Source organism: Myxocyprinus asiaticus, chromosome 49 (assembly GCF_019703515.2).
Source record: "Myxocyprinus asiaticus isolate MX2 ecotype Aquarium Trade chromosome 49, UBuf_Myxa_2, whole genome shotgun sequence".
Classification (NCBI taxonomy): Eukaryota; Metazoa; Chordata; class Actinopteri; order Cypriniformes; family Catostomidae; genus Myxocyprinus; species Myxocyprinus asiaticus.
Genome location: NC_059392.1, coordinates 10,291,761 through 10,315,824, shown reverse-complemented (window position 1 = coordinate 10,315,824; position 24,064 = coordinate 10,291,761). Strand labels below are relative to the sequence as shown.

The following is a 24,064-nucleotide window of genomic DNA, read 5'->3' as shown; positions in this document are numbered from 1 at the left end:
AACTGCAATAAGCTCCATTTATAATTTAATTGTATATTGTATAATTATCATTGTAATTAAGTCTTTGTAAGCGAATAATCCTCCACATCTGAATTTGAAACGTACACAAAATAGCCTAAATACAATTAATGGATTAAAATATCTACGACAGGTCAGAAACGCTATAAGAGTTTCAGCGTCTCAAAGTGTCTGATGCCACAACACCTCACATTTATGGTTGCACATCTTCTCCCTTCAGTTTTATTTCTGTCCTTGAAGACCTTTACAGTTTCACCACGAGGACCAATCGAATTGTAGATCCTTTTCTCAGCTCTCATGTGGCGTCGAGGACAGCCAATCAGAGCGTGCGTTTCTTCCATACGTCATCAAAAATACTCCTTCAGCTGTTGGAACACTCAAGTGTCACCACCACGAGTGCGCTGCTACATGGGACACAAACGCATTAATTAACAACACCAAACGAAAATGGTCAGTATGTTTACTTAAGTTACTATTAAACTGACTTTTAAATTGGTCTTTTCCCCCCACAGCTGATCAGGTTGAGTGTTGTTTGTAGCCTTAGTATTGCTGTCGTTTTAGCATCCAATGGTAGCTTACAAGCTGGTTTGTGTTGGACTGGGTAGTTTTTGCATTGCTATTTTGGATCGATAGCACAAAACTTACTTGTTTAAGTGACTTTGACAAAGAAATGGTCCTGATACGTAGTTTTGGATCTCAACTGTGGCTCAATATAGGACAGTTAGCTGTAGCATGCTAGCTTAGTACCCATGTCTCTCCATGTATTGGGGGTTTGCAGTGTTACCACCTGCTCTCACTTTTACAGCATGTTGATCTTGAGTGACTGGGACAGGCAGGGGTTTCTGAGCCCACTTTGTGCAAAAGAAAGCCACCAGTCAAGCAGCCAGCTTGGATAGTTAAATGCTGTAAAGTATCAGAAATTAGAATCGGAACCAATGTTAAAGGCGCTGTAAGCAAATTGTTTATGAAATAATATGCAGAAAATGGTCATTCTCTCTGAAAGATATCACTGAAATAAGAGTCCTGAGATAACTCACCAGTCACTGACAGCACTAGACTCTGTAAACAGCGAACAAAAATGTGGCCGTGGAAAAGAGAGGGCGTGTCTAATTCAATGGCTTAGTCTTGTGGAAGTTCCAGAACCGCTAAAATCGCTTACAGCACATTTAAAGCAATGCTCCAGGTGCAAAACAAATTAGGTGCCCTTAAGATATAAAGTTTTTTTATTATTATTATTATTTTTAAAAAGTGTCTTGAGACACATTTTAACTGTTGCAAGTTTGTTTTAACTGGGCATGCCGTCAAAAAACGAGCCACTTCTGCACGAGACACTGAAAAACAGTGAGATACAATGGTTAAAGACTTTCGTCCACTGCATGTTTACATATAAAAACGAATAAAAACCCACCCCCTGCAAATGCATGTTTGAACGGCCCCTTTAAGCTAAATCAACAGCATCTGCTATCTGTTTCCTAAGGAAATAATTTCTACTTAAAAAAAATGTGTTCATGGGGTTGTTGCGCCGTGATAAACATTAAATACACCGTTAAATATAGCATACTGTTTCAAAAGTATTACCACACAGGGGGGCCCTTACTACCACCCCTGGAGTCGTGAGTTCGAATCCAGGGCGTGCTGAGGGACTCCAGCCAGGTCTCCTAAGCAACCAAATTGGCCTGGTTGCTAGGGAGGGTAGAGTCACATGGGGTAACCTCCTCGTGGTCGCGATTAGTGGTTCTCGCTCTCAATGGGGCGTGTGGTAAGTTGTGCGTGGATCGCGGAGAATAGCATGAGTCTCCACATGCTGTGAGTCTCCACGGTGTCATGCACAGCGAGCCATGTGATAAGATGCATGGATTGACGGTCTCAGAAGCAGAGGCAACTGAGACTTGTCCTCCGCCACCCGGATTAGGGTGAATAACCGCGCCACCACGAGGACCTACTAAGTAGTGGGAACTGGGCATTCCAAATTGGGAGGAAAGGGGATAAATATTATTAAAAAAAAAGTATTGCCACACAAGACTTAAACATTACACATGCTAACATAAGACTAGTATGATAAAATCACTACTAACCTTGTATGTGCAAAGTTAAATGTGAGTTTTAGCTCATATCTTGATTGTGATAAGCTAGCAACTGCTGAAACTTTCAAGTAGTTATAGCTGCAGACCAGAGACCTCCAAATGGGGGTGGAATCTCCAAAAAAGGGTGGAGTTACTCTAGAAGCGGATGTGGTTACCCAAAAATGGTTGTCACTTCCACTCACGGTTAAGATTAGGGAAAGGGTTAGATAAGGGGCTCCCTATATCTTTAATGGCGGTTTGGAGCTCCCACCCCATTTTGGAGCAATGCCTGCAGCTACAATTGCAATCGAAATTATTCAACCCCCCCAAGACAGTAAGGATTTACAAAAATAAGCTTTTCTGATGACCCAGAATTTTTAAACTTTACATCTATATCTGTTTAGTGACTCATTCAAAGTCATAGTGTGAATATATAACCAAATATTTGTAAATAGCAGGATTTTTTTTTTATTTCAGCCATGTCATAATTATTCAACCCCTATTGCATGTAGCTGTTTCTTAAATATTTAAGGCTACACAAGTAATTGTTTTAAAACAAAATTAAGTCATCAATCTGCAATGGCACTTATTTAAGTTTTAAAATGTAAGTTTAGCGTTGTAAGCAAAAATGTATTTCTATGCAAAAAATGCAATTAAAAATAAGATGTCTCAAAAGCTAATAGAGGAGATTATTTCATTACACAAGAAAGGTCATGGCTAAAAGTACATTTCCAAGGCACTTCAATTTCCAATAGACAAAGTTGGCAGCACCATTCATACATTTTTTAAATATGGTACAACAGCAACCTTCTTGGGGTGTGGAAGAAAGCAAAACTTCAAGGGAAATGTTGACTCCAGTTGACTGAATATTCAAGAAGTAATTAGGAAAGACCTGTGGAGTCCTGAAAGAAGGTTTTATAGACGTATGACACTAAACTGAAAATGAGTTTTAGACCCATGGGTCAGCAGTATGTCTGGAGTAAGATGACAAGGTGACAAGAACGACACCATCCCCACAGTCAAGCATGGAGGTGGGTCAGTCCTGTTATGGGGGTGTTTTGCGGCTGCAGGAAATGGCTATCCTGACTATGTGACTGACACCATGGATTCTTTCAGGTATCAGGCCATTTTGGCATGAAAAATGTGATGACTTCAGTGTGTAAATCGAAGCTCGGTGATCACTGGACTTTCCAGCAAGACAATAACACCAAGGATACATCCAAGTTGTCCAAAATCTGGTTCAGGGATAGATCGTGGAATGTCCTTAAATGGCCCTTTCAGTCCATCATTAAAATCCCATTGCAAATCTTTGTTGGGATTTCAAGGAAGCAGTGGCAGCACAGAAACCAAAGAATGTCAATGAGCTGGAAGCTTTTGCTCATGAGAAATGTGTATATATTCTAATAGAGAGGTGTCCGCAGCCTGAGAACACTTACCTGAAACATTTATTTGCTGTTATTAAGGATAAAAGATGCTCCACAAATGATTGACTTTGGTGGTTGAATATTTTTGACATGACATTTGTGGAGAGAATTAGTTATTTTTTATTTTAAAATTTGGGTAAACTGAACTCATTGTTCTCAAAATCACTCAAGTGTGTATTAAAAACTTACTTTGTAGGGCTGAAACGATTAGCTGACGTTATCAACAACGTCGACAATAAAAAATTGTCGACAAAAACGTTTGTTGTCGAATAGTCGTTTGATCTTAACGTAACATAAGATCATATGAAACTAATGATTGCACACAAGAGCAGCACTGCAGCTCGCGCCTGACTGAGGAGAGGAACACATCTCCAGATGTACTCTAAACTTTCCAAACAGCTTCAGGTGATGTAGATCGCAAAGTATGAGGATTATAATGCAAAAATACAAAATTAGTAAATACAGAAACAATCTTGTTGTGGAATAAGCAGAGCCGGAGCTGACGCTCAGCTTAAGCAAAACTTGCGTGTCTAGCGTCTTTAAAGGAAACACCCTGGCTTTACATCTTTAATGCAGTTATATTTAATGCGTTATGGCTTTATTAAAGTTAAAATAATAAGGAAACTGGCATTTCTCTGTGCGGTCAGCACCTCTTCTATGAGTTGCGCGAAGTGTCCCGATCTAAGGGGGAGAGATTGAAACTGCACCCGGCTGATGCACACTCTGTTGCGGGGATGCTAATCCCTTGAGCGCATGCGCTTAATGCAGCTAGATTATAACGTGATGGCTCTCGACTTATTGAATCATAATATATGTCACTGTGCATTTCTTATCGTGAAGAAAATTGGCAAAATGCAGATTTATTAATAAGAGAGAGTTTGTTTTTTTGTGAGTTAAAGATGGATTGAAGTGAACAGAAAGGTGAGAGAGGGTAGTCTTCGCCCCATTATACACTGCAAAAAAATATGTTTTTGATTTGTTTTTGTTTTGGCTTGTTTTCCAATATAAATATCTAAAACTCCTTAAACAATGTACATTTACTTTAGCAGCTATACTGCAGAATTTTCTTTTTCTTTTTTACCTGGGAATGTTGAATATAATATTAAAAATACAAATATTTTAAAATATCAAAAAATCCTTTAAAAAAGATGCATTCACCTGAGAGGCAGCATATAAGATATTTAGACTTGCTTTTAGAGAATAGATCTTGAATATAAGTGTATTTTGTCTTTACTGCACTCGCAGAAGTAAAGTGAAAAAATACACTTATATTTAAGATACGTTCTCTTAAAGCAAGTCTAGATATCTTATGTTACTTCTCAAGTAAATATCTTTTTTTAAGGATTTTTAGACAATTTTAAATGGAAAAAAAGACAAATACACTTGATAACAATAGGATTTTTTTGTAGTGACATTTTTTCTGAATTAAACATAATAAAAAAAATGTTTTCCCTTTAATTCAGTGAATGTCATTTAGAGGTATTTTTAAAAGATGATTTTGTCCTCTATTGTTAGCAAGCACGTTTAATATAACCTTTTAAGGCACAAGCTGAATAGTCGGTTTAGAGCTGCAATAATCGCACGAATAGTCGAATAATCGTTCTAATAATCGTTAGATTAGTCGATTATCAAAATAATCATTAGTTGCAGCCCTACTGTTTACTGAGGTTTTAGTTGATGTGTTTTAATTCACATCACCAGAATGTATTGCTGGTCAGGGGGGTTGAATATTTTCGATTGCAACTGTATATCCTTCTCGAAACTTTCACACAATGAAGTTCATCTGCCTAGAACAGTAGTCCCTTTGCAGTACAGGTCAGATACTACACATTTTGTTATGGAAGAACTAAAATAAGCACTTCAGCAAAAAATATGAGCTGCATATTTCTGCTTTTAAAGGAATAGTTCACCCAAAAATGTAAATTGTCTCATTTATTCACCCTCATACCGTCTCAAACTCACATGGCTTTCTGTCTTCTATAGAAAGCAGTATGTTGTGATTTTGTCCTTACAGTGTAAGTCAATTGATCCAAAACTTGGGGTAGTCGCCCTGATAGCACACTGCATCACCCAGACGTCTATTTTTTTTTTTTTTTTTTTTAAACGTTGTTTGCTCATCTGCAATATGTCTATAAGACGTATGTCAATAAGTATGTCTTGGATGTCAATAAGACATTCAGCAGATGTCTTTGAGATGTTTAGCACGTTAATTAGATTGTGATGCTTTCCAGATGAAACACTCTTAAACAGACATCTCTGAGATGTACGTGTGCTATCTGAGATGTTTAAATGTATATGTCTACATATGTTTATGTATATTTCAAGGCTTTGATGGGAATTCAGTTGGTGGTGAGCTTGCTGGCGGTCAGCATAATGCAAAAAATGGCCCCACACCTTTCCTTTGCACGCTGGCTCTTATGTAATGGCAGGTAAGTAATTCACTTAACATTATCACATAAACATGTTTGATGCGGGCTTTGATTCTTTATAATCCCCCATCTTGTTCATTCTCTCAGCCTTTTCAGGTACAAACATCCATCTGAGGATGAGCTGTGCGCCCTTGCTGGAAAGCAGATTCCAAAGACCAGCAGACGAGACAGGTGTGATTCAGTTGCAGACTGCATGCAACAGTTACATTTTACCTGTACATTTTACCTGTTTTTTGGGTGGATTATATAACCTCTGTCATTCTGTGATCTCTTGTGGTTTCTAGGAGACAAAATGGACATGGAGAAGCCAAGCCGCTTACAGTACCGAAAGACATCGATCTTCAACTGGAGAGCGCGCCAGTAAATGTCTTAGATGCTCTTGGTAGGTCTTGGTAGAAGAATCATGTTTAACATGATATGACCCCTTTAAAGAGTAAGTGCAGTTAATTTTGTGATCTTGCCTTGTGGCTTTCCGAATTACCCACAGTTCTGCGGTTCTTTGTGGAGTACCAGTGGCTGATTGACTTTGCTGTATATGCCATGGGGATCTACCTCTTCACCGAAGGCTACTACAGTGTGGTGGATGCCAGCAAAGAGGTCAACATCGCTGCCATCTGGTGTGTGCTGACCATTTTCTTCTGCCTGTATCTTTCAGTTCTGCTGTGCTTTGGGGTAGAAGACCCTAAGCCACTTGAGATATTTGTCTCCCGGATAATGTTAAAATACAGCAAGTTGCGTCTTATAGAAATCTATCTGTAGATTTTTTCACAGTCTTGTTGTCCTTGACTGAAGTTCTCAGGAGGACGCTTTATGTTCTTATGAGCCACTACTTTCGCTCTGAGGAGGGCGGTGAGCGCTCGGTGTGTCTGGCTTTCGGCTTCTTATCTCTGCTTGTGGCCATGCTGGTTCTAGTAGTGAGAGAAGACTACCTGGAGTTCGGCCTCGAGCCCGGTATGTGGTTATCTGGCCCATAAACATTCATTCAAGGAATTACCAGATGTCTAATGGTGCTTTGATGTTTAAAAAAGTTGCTAAATTGTCATTATGATTGTAGTAAATGAATCTGAACTTGTTCCTTCTCTGATTTTTGCAGGTTTTACCAGTCTCTTTGATAAATTTGAAGTCTTTGCCAGACAGCAAGGATATGAGTGGTCGTAAGTAGTGAAGTGTTGGTTAGATGCCATTTGAAAGTTCTTAAAAAATATTTTATCATCAATAAACTTACCATTCTTTTTTGGGATCAGAATTCCCTTCACCAGGCTGTCAGTGAAGTTGGGTCTAGCTGTCATTTGCGCCTTCATTGGAGCTCTCCTTGCTTTCCCTGGACTCCGATTGGCCCAAACTCATCTAGACGCAGTTCAGATGAACGCAGACCGTCCAATCATTCAGTAGGAGACTCCACATTTTATTGCAAAACAATTGAACATGAACAAAAATGAGCATGCTGCAGCACGTCTTTTTTCTTCCTTTTTAGGATCCTTTTGCACATGAGTTTTCTCTCTCCATTGGTTATTCTGGTATTGTGGATTAAACCCATTGCTCGAGACTTCCTTGCAAACGCCCCCATGGGAAATACCTCAGTTACCTTGTAAGTGTCTGTGACCAAATAAATTATGAAATATAAAGTACGCTTTTTTGTTATTGTTGTTGTAATGACTAAAATAAAGACATTGTTTTGTCTTTCAGACTCTCTAGTTCAACATTTAACTCAGTGCGTCTGTGGATGATCGTAGTTCTGTGTGTTCTGAGGCTGCTGCTCACACGCTACCACCTGCAGGCCTACCTCAACCTGGCTCAGAAGTGGGTGGAGCAAATGAAGAAAGAAGCAGGGCGAATCGCTGCGATTGACATCCAGAGAAAGGTAAGTGTGAAAGTTGAATTTGTTTATTTAAGAGTTCACTATATCTTTGTAAACTAAAATATACTCTCGTGTTATAGAGAGGTTTTCATATTACCTAAGTGATTTAAATAATGTTGTATTAAAATTGCCAAACTTAAAGGGATAATTCACCCAAAAATGAAAATTCTCTCCTAGTTTACTCACCCTCATGACATCCCAGATGTGTATTCTGCAGAAGACATTGTTTTTGGCAATTCGCATTCTTTATGCATGTCGCCAAAAACAAAAGAAGAATATGAAAGTAAAAGTGCAGATTTATAGTATAAAAGGACTTAAATATTGATCTGTTTCTCACCCACACCTATCATATCTTATGGATTACTTTTATGTTGCCTTTGTGCTTTTTGGAACTTCAAAGGTCTGGTCACAATTCACTTGCATTGTATGGATCTACAGTGCTGAAATATTCTTTTAAAAATCTTAATTTTTGTTCAGCAGAAGAAAGAAAGTCATGCACATCTGGGATGGCATGGGGGAAGAGTAAATGATGAGAGAATTTTCATTTTTGGGTGAACTATTCCTTTAATGTCTTTAAACTTCTTTATGCACTGCAGGTGACACGAGTTTTCTGCTACCTGACTGTGGTCACCATGCAGTACCTCTTACCTATCCTGCTTGTCCTGTTCTCAACCTTGGCACTCAAGTCTTTAGGTGGGACAGTACATTCACATTAGATGCTTTCACACGAACAACTTTTGCTGTAAACTTAATGGAATGTTCTGGTTCAGTACAAGTTAAATTCCGCAGACAGCATTGCAGAATAATGTTGATTACCATAGAAAATACTTTTATTTAAAAATACCAGTTGCAGAGGAAGTGAATGGTCAATGTTACATGTTTACATGATTATAGTGTGATAAAATTGCTTAAAGGGTTTACTGCCGATGCATCGTCATGGCGACAAAGTTGTAATATTGGATATAGCCTAACTTTACACTTATAAGGTTAGTAAGCAAAGGATTTTGAAAGCGCTAACTAGCACAATTGTGTATTCAGCTCCAAACTATTTGAGCCCCACCATTTTTTCATACTAGTAGTAACCTGCTATATTTCCAATGTGAAATATTGAGTTTTAATGGCATTGTGGTGGTCGCATGTCAATGGTAGCAATATGTATAAAACCCATTGGTTGTATGAATGTGATAACATTTTGCAGAAAAAGTCAATTTTACAGCAATTTAAAGGGTGAAGTGTGAAGAGGCTGTTGAATATTATTTATTGGTTTACATGCACAGATCTCTTTGACATATTCTTTGAACCATGATCCACCAGATCATCAACGTCTTCCTTACTAATCTGTTTTCGTTTGAAAATGCATTGATTTTGGTTCGTTTATGCCTCTTATCCACACTGGAATGGCATTTTTCTCCACCAAAAGCAAAAACTTTCGAAAACACACTCTAGTATGATATACTATTGAAAACGATGACATAGTATACTGTGATTGGTTCTCACAGATCACGATGACATCCTGGTTCCTAATAATCACCATGACAACAACTCCTTTGAGTCTTAGACTATGTCCACATTAATCCGGATACATTTGAAAACGGCGTTTATGTTTTTGAAACGCTTTCCGTCCACATTGCCATTTTCAAGCATTTTCCAAAAGTTTCTCATCCACAATGAAATGTATAGAAACCCTTAAATCCTCTTACTGCGCATGCTTAAAATTGCCGTTCTGTGTACGGTCTAAAACGCAATTGTCCTCATCTTCCATCGGCGTAAAGCAATTCAGAGTAAACTTCCCGCCGCCTTTGAAGGAATGCAATGTGAAGGTTGTACAAAGTAACATTTATCTTTAACAACACTATCAATGTGAATATCAGGCACAACAACGGCGCTACAACATGGGCCACCATCTTGATTGTTTTGGGTTGAATGGATCACATGACTGCTTCACATGACAATAAATACATCATCGTTTTCAGATATCTCCGTTTTCCTTGTCCACACTACAATGCGAAGATGGTGTTTTCAAATTTATCCACTTGGGAGAGCGTTTTAGAAAAGCTCAGTTTTCGCTGTCAAAAACGCCATCTCCGTGTGGACGGAAGATTAAAATGTAGGGAAAAAGATGCATTTTCAAACGAAAACGTTCTGCGGACATTTTGAAAATGTAGTAAGGCCAAAGTATACTTCAGTTTTCCGCATGCAACTAAGCCTCGCTTAGGGCTGGGTATCGCCAGCCACCTCACGATACAATGCGCATTGTGATACACGTCATGATACGATATATTGCGATACATCACGATATCATGGTTCAATTTCGCTTTTAATTTCAATTAATTTGGGTATAGTTCAGTTATAATGCTTGCATACAGTATGAAAGAAATTCTCTTTCAGCTAATGCTGTTATTCATTATACAGGGGACCTTCTAACTTGTTTAATTACGGACATATCAATTTAAAAAAATTTATTTTATCATTAGTTTTTCATCATTCGACATTTTAGCTTTTTTTTAAATGTAGTCCATGTATTACATCTATAAATATGGTGTATTGAAATTGCAGATATTATATTGCATGTAAACAGTATATTGTTACATGTTTGATGTTTACATGTCTAATTTTTACTATATAGAAGTATTTACTTAGCTATGTAGAACAAGTGCTAAAATAGTACTGTCTCTTTAAGACCTGTGGCAGGGACTTAGTAGTGTTTGTTTGGTCGAATGACTTCTTTACAGCATCCATCGCGATATATCGATATTTGATTGTATCGTGCGCATTCCAATTTTTCGATGCGCAGACTGTCTGAATCATGTCCACATGCACTTGGAGTTGACTGTACTATAAAGTCTCACAAAGCAGTGATAGTACACATGCGTCGAACGCATCCGTTTGGGCTCCTGGTCAAAAGAGTATACTCTCAAAGACTGAGCGCTCGACTTTACACGAGATGGAATGACGAGCGGAAAAAGGAAGTATACCCTGGCCTTTAGTGTAGACATGCCCTTAAAAGCCAATCTCTTTTATGATTCACTTTTCTTAGGTGACTTCTCATGGGGGCTTGGAACAGAGACCCCGGGTGTCACCCCTGCTCCTATAATTTCTACCACCCCTCCGCCAGCCCCTCAACTTGAAGATGATGAGGACATGGAAGACATGGAGGAGGACATCCAGGCCACCGTGGCCCACCTGACCGAACTGTTCAGTTCCTTACGTGGAGTCCTTACACCCATTTTCTTCAGGGGCATCTTTGCCTTTCTCACTTGGTGGGTCGCAGCCTGTCAACTCATTAGCAGCTTATTCGGTATCTACTTCCACCAATACCTGATGCACAACTGAAATGAAATACCCTGAAATTAAGCTCTATGCACCAAATCCAATTCTTCAAGCCTAGAGATACTGCAGCATCATTAACAGTCATGCAAACTCCTTTGTCGCATTAACAAAGAGAAGGCTGGCACTTCGGAACAAACATTGAAGTTTAAACATCTAAACCTGCTGTATTTCATTATCTTTATGTTTAGGGGCAAATTGCTGTTACACCTTCGAAAGCAAATTATTTGGTACTATCAACAAAGCAAAGACGTTAGTGAAAAGGACAATTCTGTCATCATTTACTCATCAACAATCTGCCAGACGTGTTTGTACGACAGAACATTTGGAACTTCATCAGAACTTTTAAGTCATTTCACATGCTTTAGTGTACCTTCATCCTCTGGTGTGACGAGCTTTGAATTGCAATGTAATTCTAACGGCCTGGTAACTCAGGGATGTGATCCGAAAAAGTGTTTTTTCCACCAGCACAATATCATTAAGTGCAAATGAGCAATTTGAACATCACAGAACAATTTCTTTAGCACTGTAGTGTTAACAGACTGGGTTTTTCAAAAATGAAATTGCCTTGGAATCATTTTTTTTTAACAGAAATGTATTTTAAATACTGTGTGTGCTATATGGCCAATGACAAATGTTGTATGATGCTAATTGCAGTTCTAATCAATTGCCCATATGATTCATGAATAATCATATGTGAGTTTTAATTCTTTTGCCATCATTCTGTTCACTCCATTAGCTGCCAAACTACTGTGTAAGAGGAAATGTCCTCAGGGAATAATATTACTTTAAAGATTTTACATTGAAACATTCAGTTTTATTTATTCATTTTCTAGTGTCACTCAATAATTCGTTTGATTCGCAACAATGAAAAGGCAATAAAAAAAAGAAACCAGAGGCTGTTTATTTTTATAAATGATTTAATGAGACTATTTGGCTTTATACTAATTAATAATGGTCAAACGATGTGGGTTTTTTGATGGCAAATGCTGACACTGATATCTAAAGAGCTACTGTAGGAGGATGATGGCCTTTATAATAGGCATGCACCGATAGGAAAATTTTTGGCCGGTACCGATTTCAACAAAAACCAATAGGCAGATAACGATGCCGATAATTTGCATCTTACCTTATTTTGTCATCAGATCACTGTGTAAATAGGTACAAAAGCTTTTTCACTGTTCTAACAATAAATAATTTCCATTGAACATTGGATCTGTTGAACACATGACAGGCCAAAATTTAAAAGAGCCACAGTGAAAGATACATAAAAGATACAAAAAAATTACTAAATATGATAACATGATGACTGATATGGAAAAAGGGTTATTTTGTACTTCTAAAACATCTTTGCACTTCTGTTTTTGCAGTTTAAAACAGCCTTTTTAAGGTTTAGTAATCGCACAAAGCCATATTGCAATTTCAATCTTAATTCAATTAATCATGCAGCATTAATGGATATCATACCGATATCTCAGAAGTCAAAGTCTGCTGGTTTCAAAGTGTTTTTGGATGGTTTCCCTCATCATGTAGCCTATATGTAAGTGCCACTTTCACAACTGTCACGTCCATATATTTAATTTTTTTCCACATTAAGGTAATGTTAGGAGTGCCAACCCTTTAACATATTGTGGCTATTATTTCTGGATTGTGCATTTGAATTCACAGATTTTTTTTACAAAGTGTGTTGCTAATTATAAATAAACCATTGTTTTTCATATCTGCGTTTTCATGCTTATTACCGGTATGCCGGTAAATAATCAATAAATCAATAATTGGCCAATAAATATCGGCAGCCGATACATCGGTGCATCCCTACTTTATAATGCTGACATAAAGTATATAATATGTTTTAAAGGGATAGTTCAACCAAAAAAAGATATTCTGTCATTATTTACTCGCCCTCATGTCATTTTAAACCCATGACTTGCTTTCTTCTGTGGAACACAAAAGGAGATATTTTAAAGGATGTTCCATTCACTGATTTCAACTGACTTTAAAGCTTAAAGGAATGTTCTGGGTTCAGTACAAGTTATGCTCAATCGACAGCATTTGTGGCATAATGTTGATTACCACAAAAATGTATTTAGACTCGTTACTCCTTTTCTTTAAAAAATCAAAAGGATGCAGTGAGGTCCTTATAATGGAAGTGAATGGGTACAATAAAAGTAAACTTGGCCAATTTTTGGAGGGTTTAAACAGAAATGTGAAACTTTGAATTTTATAAAAGCACTTACATTAATTCTTCTGTTAAATCTCATGTATTATTTTAGCTGTAAAGTTGTTTAAATTGTCATTTTATGGTTTGTTGACATTACATCATCATGGAAACAAAGTTGTAAAATTGGCTATGACTTTACACAGAAAAGGTTTGTGATTTTATCATACTAAAATCATGTTTACCCACGTATCCTTTATATCTTTGGCTATACTTTTGAAACTGTGATTATTTTAATATTCAAAAATGTTGTCCCTATTCACTTCCATTGCAAGTGCCTCACTGTAACAGATTTTTACTTATTTTATTTTTATTTTTTTTTTAAGAAAAAGAGGAACGAATCGAAATAAATTTTTGCGGTAATCAACATATGCCACAAATGCTGGCGATTGAGCTTAGCTTGTACTGAACCCAGAACATTCCTTTAAGAAAGCACCAAAAATGTCCTAAAAGTCCTATTCCAAGTCTTCTGAAGGCATAGTCGCTTTGTATGTTCAACAAGACAAATTTAAAGTTGCACTTTTCCTCATTAAAAAAAGTTTTACTCCTAAAGACATGAATTGTAATTTTGCAATATCTGTAGGCAATCATAACCACTCGCATTAAAATGAAGACTCCAGTCATATTAGTAATGTCTCCGGTTACTCATGTAACCTCGGTTCCATGAGATGAAGGGAACTAGACATTGCAATGAACGCTATGGGGAAATTCCTTTTCCATGACCTAGTTGAAGCCCTTGTATCATAACACCAATCTTATGATTGGCAATGATATTTGTGCCCCGCCCCTTTAGGCACGCATTTGCCCTATATAAGCGGGCGCTCAAACATAATTTCTTCAGAATTTTCTGACTGAGGGACAAGAACGCGTCGCTCGATCTGAGGATCTATATGAGTCATATAATACACAGAATAATTAACCCCTTCATAACCAGAGGTAGGGAAGGTTTTATTTTATTGGAAGTGCTTGTGACTTCTAGTGGGAGTAAATTGGATAGCGGCCTACACAGGCGGCTGTATTAAAATTATAACAGGCAGCTCACCTGTAATAAGGAACTCGGGCTCACCTGATGGGTGATGGAATAGTAAGCTCTCTAGATAGAGAGGACTCACGAAGCGATGGACGCCACGTCTAGGTTATAAAACCTCACGAACGTGTGCTGCGAAGACCATCCTGCTGCAAAGCATATATCCTGTAGGGATATACCGTATGTCCATGCCCATATGGAAGCCGTGGCTCTAGTTAAATGTGCCTTTATCTAACACCCTGTGACTCATAAGCGTGGGCGATCGCATCAACGATCCAGTGAGAGAGCCTTTGTTTGGAGACGGACATGCCTTTTGTGCATCCTCCATAAAAAAATGAAGAGCTGATCTGACAGTCTAAACGTAATAACTGCGCTAACTGCTCCTCATCTGAACTAGAAGGTGGAGAAGAGAAAGTTTGTAGGTGCACTATCTGAGCCCTGAAGGGTGTGGAATGCACCTTAGGCACATGGCCTTTTTTGGGTTTGATGGTGGATTTTGAAAGCCCCGGACCGAATTCCAGACATGAACTGTCAACCGACAGTGCCTGTATATCACCAACATGTTTAACTGAGGCCAGAGCCAACAGCAGTCCAGTCTTTAAAGAGAGCACACGTAACTCAACAGATTCCAATGGTTCGAATGGGGGGCTCGTGAGCGCAGTCAGCACCAGATTTAAGTCCCATGTTGGAACCGTAGCAGGGCGAGGGGGGTTCAAGCGCCTCGTTCCCCTAAGGAACTTTATGATCAGATCATGTCTGCCTATAGAGGAACCAGCCTCTGGGGTGTGAAATGCCGATATGGTCGCTACATAGACCTTAAGCTTTGACAGAGTAAGACCTGCGTCCAACCGCTCTTGAGGGAATGGAAGGATCTCCATTATGGAGCAATTCACTGGGTCTTTGCTGCATGAAGAGCACCAATCCACAAACACATGCTATTTTAGTGCATAGAGGCATCTTGTAGATGACGCTCTAGCCTGCAAAATGGTGTTCATTACAGACTGAGCAGTTTGGACTTGTTCGCTGTGCTCCATTCAGGGGCCATACGTGTAGGTTCCACATCTCCGGCTCGGGATGCCAAGTTATGCCCTGCGCTTGGGAGAGCAGATTCCTCCTCAGTGGTATTTCCCATGGAGGCCACCTAATATCTCCATAATTTCTCCATGGCTGGTTGGGTCATTTTGGCGCAACCAAAGGAACCATTTCCTTGTCCTCTCGGACTTTGCTGATGACAGAGTGGAGACGTACCGGGAGTAATGGGGGCCATTTGTGGGCCATGGCATCCACTCCCAGCGGGGCTTGGGACATGGAGTACCAAAGAGGGAAGTGGGCTATCTCTGTGGAGGCAAATTGGTCGACTTCCGCTTTGCCGAACATTTCCCAAATCCTCAGAACTGTCTGAGGATGAAGTCTCTATTCCCCCGCCATCAGTCCCTGGCACAACAGCATGTCCACTCCGCAGTTCAGACAGCCTGGAACATATGTTGCGTGCAGGTAGAGATGATGCATGCTCCACATGAGGAGGCGTTGCGCCAGGCTCATCACTGGTAACGACTGAGTGTCGCCCCAGCGATTTATGTACACTACCACTGACATATTGTCTGACCAAATCAGAACATGATGATTCACTATGTCGGAATAGAAAGCTTTCAGACAGCTAAGAAGACAGCTAGCATTTCCAAGCAGTTTATGTGCCACGCCCATTTCGCACCTGTCCCAGTGCCAAAAGCTGGGCGTCCATCACACAGCGCGCCCCAACCCATGTTGGATGCATCCGTGGTCACCACTTTTCATCTGAAAACCTGACCCAGCATCACACCCTGCTGATAAAGAGGCAGTGACGAGTCATGGTGACATGCACCCGACGCCAGGCGTGACTCGGTACATGGTTTTTAAGACAGCACTGGAGAGGTCTTGTGTAAAAGACGGTATGACGGCGGATGCTGTCGCCATAAATCCCAGCATTTTCTGAAAAGACTTCAGTGGAAATGCTTTCCCTAGCTTGAACTGAGAGAGACACTGGTGAATAGTCTGAATGTGCTCGCTTGTGAGGTGCACACGCATGCTCATGTAGTCAAGTCGAACTCCCAAAAAGGAGATTTATTGGCTGGGAGAAAGTTTGCTTTTCGCCCAGTTGACATTGATACCCAGGCTGTTCAAATGGTGAAGTATCAAGTCCCTGTGCTTGCATAGCAGAGCCTCTGATCAGGTCAGTAATAGCCAATCGTCGAGGTAATTAAGAATGTGCACGCCGTTCATCTTCAAATGTGTGAGCGCCGCATCGATACATTTCGTGAACGCACACGGGGCCAGAGACAATCCGAAGGGAAGGACTTTGATATGTCATCCCTTTGAATGTGACTCTCAAGAACAGCCTGTGATGCGGTACAATTCGGATATGAAAGTACGCGTCCTTTAGATCTATTGACACCAACCAGTCCTGAGGGCGGATGTGCGATACGATCTGAAGTATCGCATGTGTTGAGGGGAGCTGCCGTTTATAAGATGGGAGCATTTTGTGTGGAGTGTGGTTTGATCTCTGAGATACCCGGAAGCACGCCACGCGATCGCAAAACACGTGAGTGGGCATGGATAACGAACACAGATAGCTGCAGCTTCTCACTCAGGAGGTCATCACATGCGTACTGCAGTGGCGAAGACGCTGCATAGGAAGAAGATCGAGGGGCTCGTGGGCAGGGGCAGACTGGGATGAGAAATCGGCCCTGGATTTGAAATAAAAACCGGTCCAAAAGTTGTTGTGGTAGTTGCCAAAAAGTTGTTGAGCAGGTGTTTGGCCTCATTCGGCCCCGTTTCACAGCCGGCCCACCGGGAAAAGTCCCGGTTCTCCCTATGGCCAGTCCATCCCTACTCGTGGGGCTTGCGCCTGCACAAGATCCTCCTCGGGTTCTTCCATTTCTACCTCGTGGCCCCGCTGTACTTCCTCATGTGGTCCATCGAGACTTAACACAGAGGAAGCGGTCGTGATGGTGCAGGAGGCGGAATCATCCCTCAGAACGAGGGCGACCCTAGAGCGGAGAATCTTGAGACTCTTGTCCTCAAAGTGAGGGCAGTCTGTGCCCATGAGAGCTGCTTCGGCGTGGGTGCAGCCCAGGCAGTGAACGCAGCTCTCATGTTGGTCTGACAGAGCGATGTATCGCTCACAGGAACACTTGCGATACAACATCTTTAAAAAGACGCATACACACAAGGGGCTCTTTTATAAAGTGTTTTACATCACTTGGAGGGAATATTACATATATACATATATTGTATATATCAAAGGATACAGCTCCTGCCTGGATGCTGCGGGAAGCGGGTAGATGTCTCTCTGAGTGAAGAACCTGATCCGGCGGTTGGCGGAGAGACTTTTTCGCCAGAATACTAGAGGGGGCGTGTGAATCTTTTGCTGCAGGCGCTGAGAGTCAGGCGAAGAACGTCCTGATGCATATGCAGGGAATCCCGTCTGCTGATGGGTGTCCATCAACTGCGAAGAGAGGGCTGGTCCAGATGCGTAGTCAAGACGAGACGATGTCGGTCTTGAAGGAAGAAAATTCTGAAGAAATTATGTTTGAATGCCCACTTATATAGGGCAAATGCGTGACTAAAGGGGCAGGGCTCAAACATCATTGCCAATCATAAGATTGCCATTATGATACAAGTGCTTCAACTAGGTCTTGGAATTTCCCCATAGCGTTCATTGCAATGTCAAGTGAACTGAATCAGTAGGGAACCTTATTCACCTTATGCACCAGAGAAACTACCGCGCAGCCATCTTGAAAATTTTGTCTCTGAACTTCCGTTCTAGCAGTTCTATATAGATATCAATGTACACGATGTAAAAGTGTAATTAGCTAGCAAAGTGGATTTACTAGTTATTGAGTTGTCAAAAGCCATTATGAGTATTTTAAAGTGTTCAGAGGATGTCATAACAATTGGAAGCAGAGCCGGGAGATTTTAAAACAAGAGTACTTCATTCATAAATACACAAGATCCTACCTTCATGCAGTGGATGTACTGATGTGCCTCTGTGCTCACTAAACTACAAGAGATAACACAAAGTCATTTAAAATATCTCCTACAACACCTCTGACCATCTTGTCATTCACCCATCGGGTTATAGATTTTTGGAGTGTTTTTTAATCAAATTTAAGCCTCCAAAAAATGTAGGGTGACAAATTAATTATAAAAAGTATAATTGTAATTTTCTTTAATGTTGAATTTGCATGTGTAATAATACGAGCTGTCACTGTTGGAAATTTCATGTCAACTACATATTTAAACACAAATTATTAACTACTTAAAACCTAAAAAAATTAAGCAGTATTACACGTATAACAATTAAACGCTTGTATTATGAAGTGCAGCGTGTCATACCCCCGATTTTACCGGGTTTCTCCCGTTTTTCACCCCTCTCCCGCTGTACTGCCGATTTACAGTTTCTCCCAATAAACTCACCATTTTCCGCATCGACAGTTTGCTAGTATGTATTAGATTATTATTTAAATATAAAATTATGCGTCCCGTAAGCTGGTCAGATGGCGTCAAGGCGAAATCTTTCCAGATCGTTAATTTAACACTGATTTAAGTTAGACATTTTTCACACGGTGGAGGGTCGTCTGAAAAGTCCACACATTGTGCTGAAACGTGCTAATACTATGGAGGGTGTGGTAAGGGACCATCTAAAAAGTCCACGCATAAAACTAAAACTATGGATATTTTTTTATTTATTAAAAAACAGAAGGTTCAATATAAATGTTCAAAAAGACGTACAAAATTACACTGATCCAACAATATATGGATAAAACCAATGAGTCATAAAGACAAGAAGTACAGATGAAGGAAAAAAATACATAATTAAAATAAAGTAAATAATTTTATTACATACATATAATACCAACACAGATGTATACATAAGATAAATAATTGAAGAAATATATTTGTATAAATATTTTTTAAAAGTCATGGGTCAGGAAAGTTCTCAGCATATAAGAAAGGATATACACTTTTTATTATTAAAGTGTGTGTATGTGTGTGTGTATATATATATATATATATATATATATATACACACACACACACACACACATTTTATTATCAACTCAAAAAGCATTTATTGCAAAAAATGTGAAGGATGTGGCAAGAGACTATCTGAATACATTTCTTGGTATCATTCATCATCAGTGTAGTATTACTGACCGGTATTGCCACTCCCTATACACATATAACGCAGTCTGTAGTGCACCTACTCCCTATGGGTGCATCTTACCTATAGGGGGGCACCAGAAACTCCACCAGCTGCCGTTCCTCGCACATACGAACTACATACGAAATCTCCCTATTTTTCACAATCCGATGTTGGCAGGTATGGTCACAGCTGTCTGAATGTGCCAGGTCCAATTTACCTTTGTGGGTGTCAGAAAAACAAACATTTTAGAGTGACAGAATAAACACCTCATGAGCATTTTCACATAGTAAAGGGGTGCTGTAGACTCACACCATCAACTATTGGGGAAAAATACTTTCTGTGCTCCCACACGTAATCCATTTTGATCGACTCTTCGCAGTAGCTTCAATACAAACAGGAAGTTAGATTGCAAATTCAGAAGAGCGGAAAAGGGGTGGGACTGAATAAGTTGAATAAAAGCTGTTTTATTCTACATGGAGAGGGTCCGCACATGGGGGCGGCCATGTTAGAATCACATGACCAGCCGAATACTGCTCGCTTAATCTCGGTAACCATCCTGTTATTTGACACTTTCACTCATTTTGGGGTGTTTAAAACAAAGTAGAAAATAATTTTGTCCAACAAAATGTCATTTAATTCATAAATAAAGAAATAAAAACAATGAACATTGAATTTTTTTTTTTTAAAGACTTGTTTATCAGCCGTAACGACCATCGACATTGAGTGGAATGGTGTTCGATATGGGTTTATCACTAAATGGGTTTTTGTTCTGATTCTTAACCTTTTAAATTAATAAGGTTGAGAAAAGTTTTGAATATTTTATTTAGTCACGTACTTGAGTAGGAATATTACTGGTTTAAAGACACTTATTTTGATCTGAAAACACTTCAATAGCTATCTTCATATTATTGTTGACATTTTAACCGTACACTTTTACAAAATGTCTTTATGAAGAAATTAATTTGGTTGTGTATTTCAAACTAAATACAAATACCATTGAAATATGATTCGATTTCCATTTTTTTATTTTTTTTATTTTTTTTATCATCATAATTATTTTGATCCTTTATATGTATTTAAATGTGTTAATTGAGGAAAAAAGGGTCAACAAATCATCATGGACCATTTAAACCATTTACTATTTTTATTTTCTTTACATATTGATTTACAGTATATAATTATTCATCTCGTAGGAATATTTGAGGAATTGTGGGTAGATATTCATTAATAGGTTGGCATATCTTTATCATTTGCATATGTAACGTCTGTCTCGCCACCAGACCCGTCCTGCCCCAAAAACGTCTGATCTTGAACTGATATTATTCCCCACGTCAGTCCGGCTGATGACATGTCTAGAAGCGGTGTCTGGGGTAATGAAGTGAAGGGTGACGGGGTTGACATATCTATATAATCATATTAATTATATGCATCTGTCAGGAGGCCCAGTCTGAGACCCACTGCAGCCCTGGCTGTTGCTATAGGGACTGGACCGAGGACCATTCAGATGTGCCCTGCAGACTCGCCCCATTGGCCCCCCGAGACCTGCCCAGACGTGACCTCTGTAGCCCTTCTTTTGAACTGAGGAAGGGTAGGCTGTGCTGACGAGCTGGAGAGAGCCATAATTTCAGCCAATTTTCAGTTTTTTTAATGACTGAAGGGGTTCAAGATGGTGTGGATGGGTGTCTGAGAAATGGTATTTGAATGTAATTGTGCATGGACATAGTGGAAGTGTGTGTATGATAGTGGAGGGCATGTGTCTTGATTTAGAGTATGTTAAATGGTTATTACAATATATAGTATATATATATTACAGTATATAGTGTTTAGACAGATCAGAGATATATGGAGGATATTAGACTGACAAAGAGTCAAAGTGGGACGTGTTTTTTTTGTTTTGTTTTTTTTTTCATGAATATCTGATAACACACATTTTCAAGTGCAAATTGGATTCCACTATTGTGAAGATAATCTTCAATTCTTGCTGGTTCGTGTGTCAAACAACTATCAACAATATGCTGAAAAGAAAATGTGGAAAATGGAACTGGTTGTTATTTCTTCCCAATATCATAACATCTTTTAACAAGCTAATGAGCTTAATAAAAATCATCATTTCCTTTCCACTATACTGTACAAGTTTTTAAAGGGATAGTTCACCCAAAAATGAAAATTCTCTCATCATTTACTCATGCCATCCCAGATGTGTATGACTTTCTTTCTTCTGCAGAACACAAGCAAAGATTTTTAGAATATCTCAGCTCTGTAGGTCCATACAATGCAAGTGAATGGTGACCAAAACTTTGAAGCTCCGAAATGCATATAAAGGCAGCATAAAATAATGCATAGTAATGCAGTTTACAATTTGTTGTGGGCCCCTCTGTGCCTGTGGGCTCCTAGAATCGTTACCACCTTTCACCCCAATAGCTAGGGCCCTGCATAGAGCTGGCAAGAGGCAAGTTTTCAGATCCCTGATATATTTTGAGCCATGTGCTGCCCTCGTGAGGACATAACAGCAAATTCCAACTGACAATACTTCAGGATAGAAAAAAATATTACATATATGGAATACATTATTCATAAAACAAGCAAAAGTGGGAAATAACACAAGCTTGGAAATAAAACTTGGTAAAATAAAAAGTAACGGCAGGTAGAAGAAATACTGCAAAATTTTGCGTACAAAATTGTTTGTTCATAGTTAAGTCTTTCTAATGCAAAGCACAAATAAAAACAGCACATTAATGCAAGAAGCAGAAACATGGCCATGTTACAGCCTTTAACATTTTGAATATATTTACATTGTGTATCTAAAAAAATAGTTTGAAAGTAGAAAATGAGCCCATCCTGACTGAAGATCATTTTTACATGAATATAAATTATGATCCTACAGTAATTTACACTGTGTGAAGAAAATAGAGGGGCAGACAGCATCAATAATTTGAATGTTGCTCTGGTAAAGTGGTAATATTTTTGATATGGCATAACTTTACTTGGATTGTTATTGGTTCTGAGTAAAAATGCTATTTACTGCATATATTTGGATACTGCAGTTGACGGTTTGAAAATTACCTGATAAATCTATGATCTATGAATCTATGAATTTATTTTTTTTAATGTATGTGATGCATCTTTAAATAAACACATAAGCATTGGGAGATCGCACCTTAATGTTTATTAAAAAGAGAAAACGTGACATCAAAGGTGCTGTCTATCTGACATTTAAAGGTGCACTTTTTTCTTTGTGTCATCTTGGACTTACACTGACACCTAGCGGCTTGGATGCAGCATCATTTAAAATCAATAGTTTTCAGTTTCAGATGCCATCCTATAAATGTAGTATTCACAATCAGCCATGATTACTTTAATCAATGAGTGAAAGTGTCAAATAACAGGATGTTTACTGAGATTAAGCAATCAGTATTCGGCTGGTCATGTGATTCTAAAATGACAGCTCCCATGTACGGACCCTCTCCATATAGAATAAAACATCTTTTATAAGGTTACTGATATAACTGGAGTCTTCATTTTAATGTGAGTGCTCATGATTTCTTACATATATTGCAAAATTACATTTCATGTCTTTAGGAGTTAAAATTACTTTAGGAAAAAATTACTGAGTGCACATTTAAATACCAAATGAACACATCTTTTTAAAGCATGCCATTTTCCAAAAATGGGATCCTATATATTTGAAGTTGCACAAGGAAATAATGCTAGTCTTCTTCTTTCTGAACAAAATGGTGGGCTCACTTTTATGTGTCATAGCGCAGCATCAAAAACATAACACACCTTTCTTTCTTAACCTAAACACAACTCAGAACCTCCGAATGAAACCAATAATTCTGATTTCCCCTCATTTGGCCCAGAATTCCCATTTTTTATTATGAATATTTTTATACCTTGTCAAAATGTTTTGTAAGATAACTTATAAAATATGCTTCTAAATCAAACTGGTTGTATTCAAGTCAAAAATATTATTTAATGACTGAATCAACTGGACTACATTAGGTTACACCAATGAATTTAATCTTTAAGGGTTAAATCAAGTAGAAATAACTCAAAGGGATAGTTCACCCAAAATAAAAATTATTTAATCATTTACTCACCCTCATGCCATCCCAGATGTGTATGACTTTCTTTCTACTGCTGAATTACAGGTTGCCAAGTATTCTACTGCTGAACACAAACAAGTGAAGGGGTCCAAAAAGCACATAAAGGCAGAATAAAAGTAATCCATACGACTCCAGTGGTTAAATCCATGTCCTCTGAAGTGATATGATAGGTGTGGGTGAGAAACAGATAAATATTTAAGTCCTTTTTTACTATAAAATCTCCTCCCTGCCCAGAAGGTGACAATATGCATGAAGAATGCGGATCGCCAAAAACAAAAAAAAGAATGTCGACGTGAAAGAGGAGGTTGATAGTAAAAAAGGACTTAAATATTGATCTGTTTGCCACCCACACCTATCATATTCAGAGGACATGAATTTAACCACTGGAGTCATATGGATTTATTTTATG

The 24,064-nt window shown here is 38.8% G+C and overlaps 1 protein-coding gene across 1 annotated transcript; it reads left to right on the top strand.

Annotated features, from left to right (window-relative positions):
- The first annotated feature begins 353 nt into the window (after positions 1 to 353).
- Positions 354 to 12,016, top strand: tmem161a (transmembrane protein 161A). The gene is made up of 12 exons (XM_051694023.1): positions 354 to 468; positions 5,831 to 5,934; positions 6,022 to 6,105; positions 6,219 to 6,316; positions 6,422 to 6,578; positions 6,734 to 6,885; positions 7,028 to 7,088; positions 7,179 to 7,322; positions 7,409 to 7,522; positions 7,621 to 7,795; positions 8,389 to 8,485; positions 10,830 to 12,016. Exons 1-12 carry the CDS (start codon positions 466 to 468, stop codon positions 11,123 to 11,125), a joined length of 1,485 nt encoding a protein of 494 aa, XP_051549983.1. The 5' UTR covers positions 354 to 465; the 3' UTR covers positions 11,126 to 12,016.
- Positions 12,017 to 24,064: the final 12,048 nt, after the last annotated feature.

What these genes read in the sequence shown, in the direction of transcription:
- tmem161a (XM_051694023.1), top strand. An exon ending in AAGACCAGCAGACGAGACAG is followed by an intron (nt 6,106 to 6,218) that starts GTGTGATTCAGT and finishes TGTGGTTTCTAG; the next exon opens with GAGACAAAATGGACATGGAG. An exon ending in GCAGACCGTCCAATCATTCA is followed by an intron (nt 7,323 to 7,408) that starts GTAGGAGACTCC and finishes CTTCCTTTTTAG; the next exon opens with GATCCTTTTGCACATGAGTT.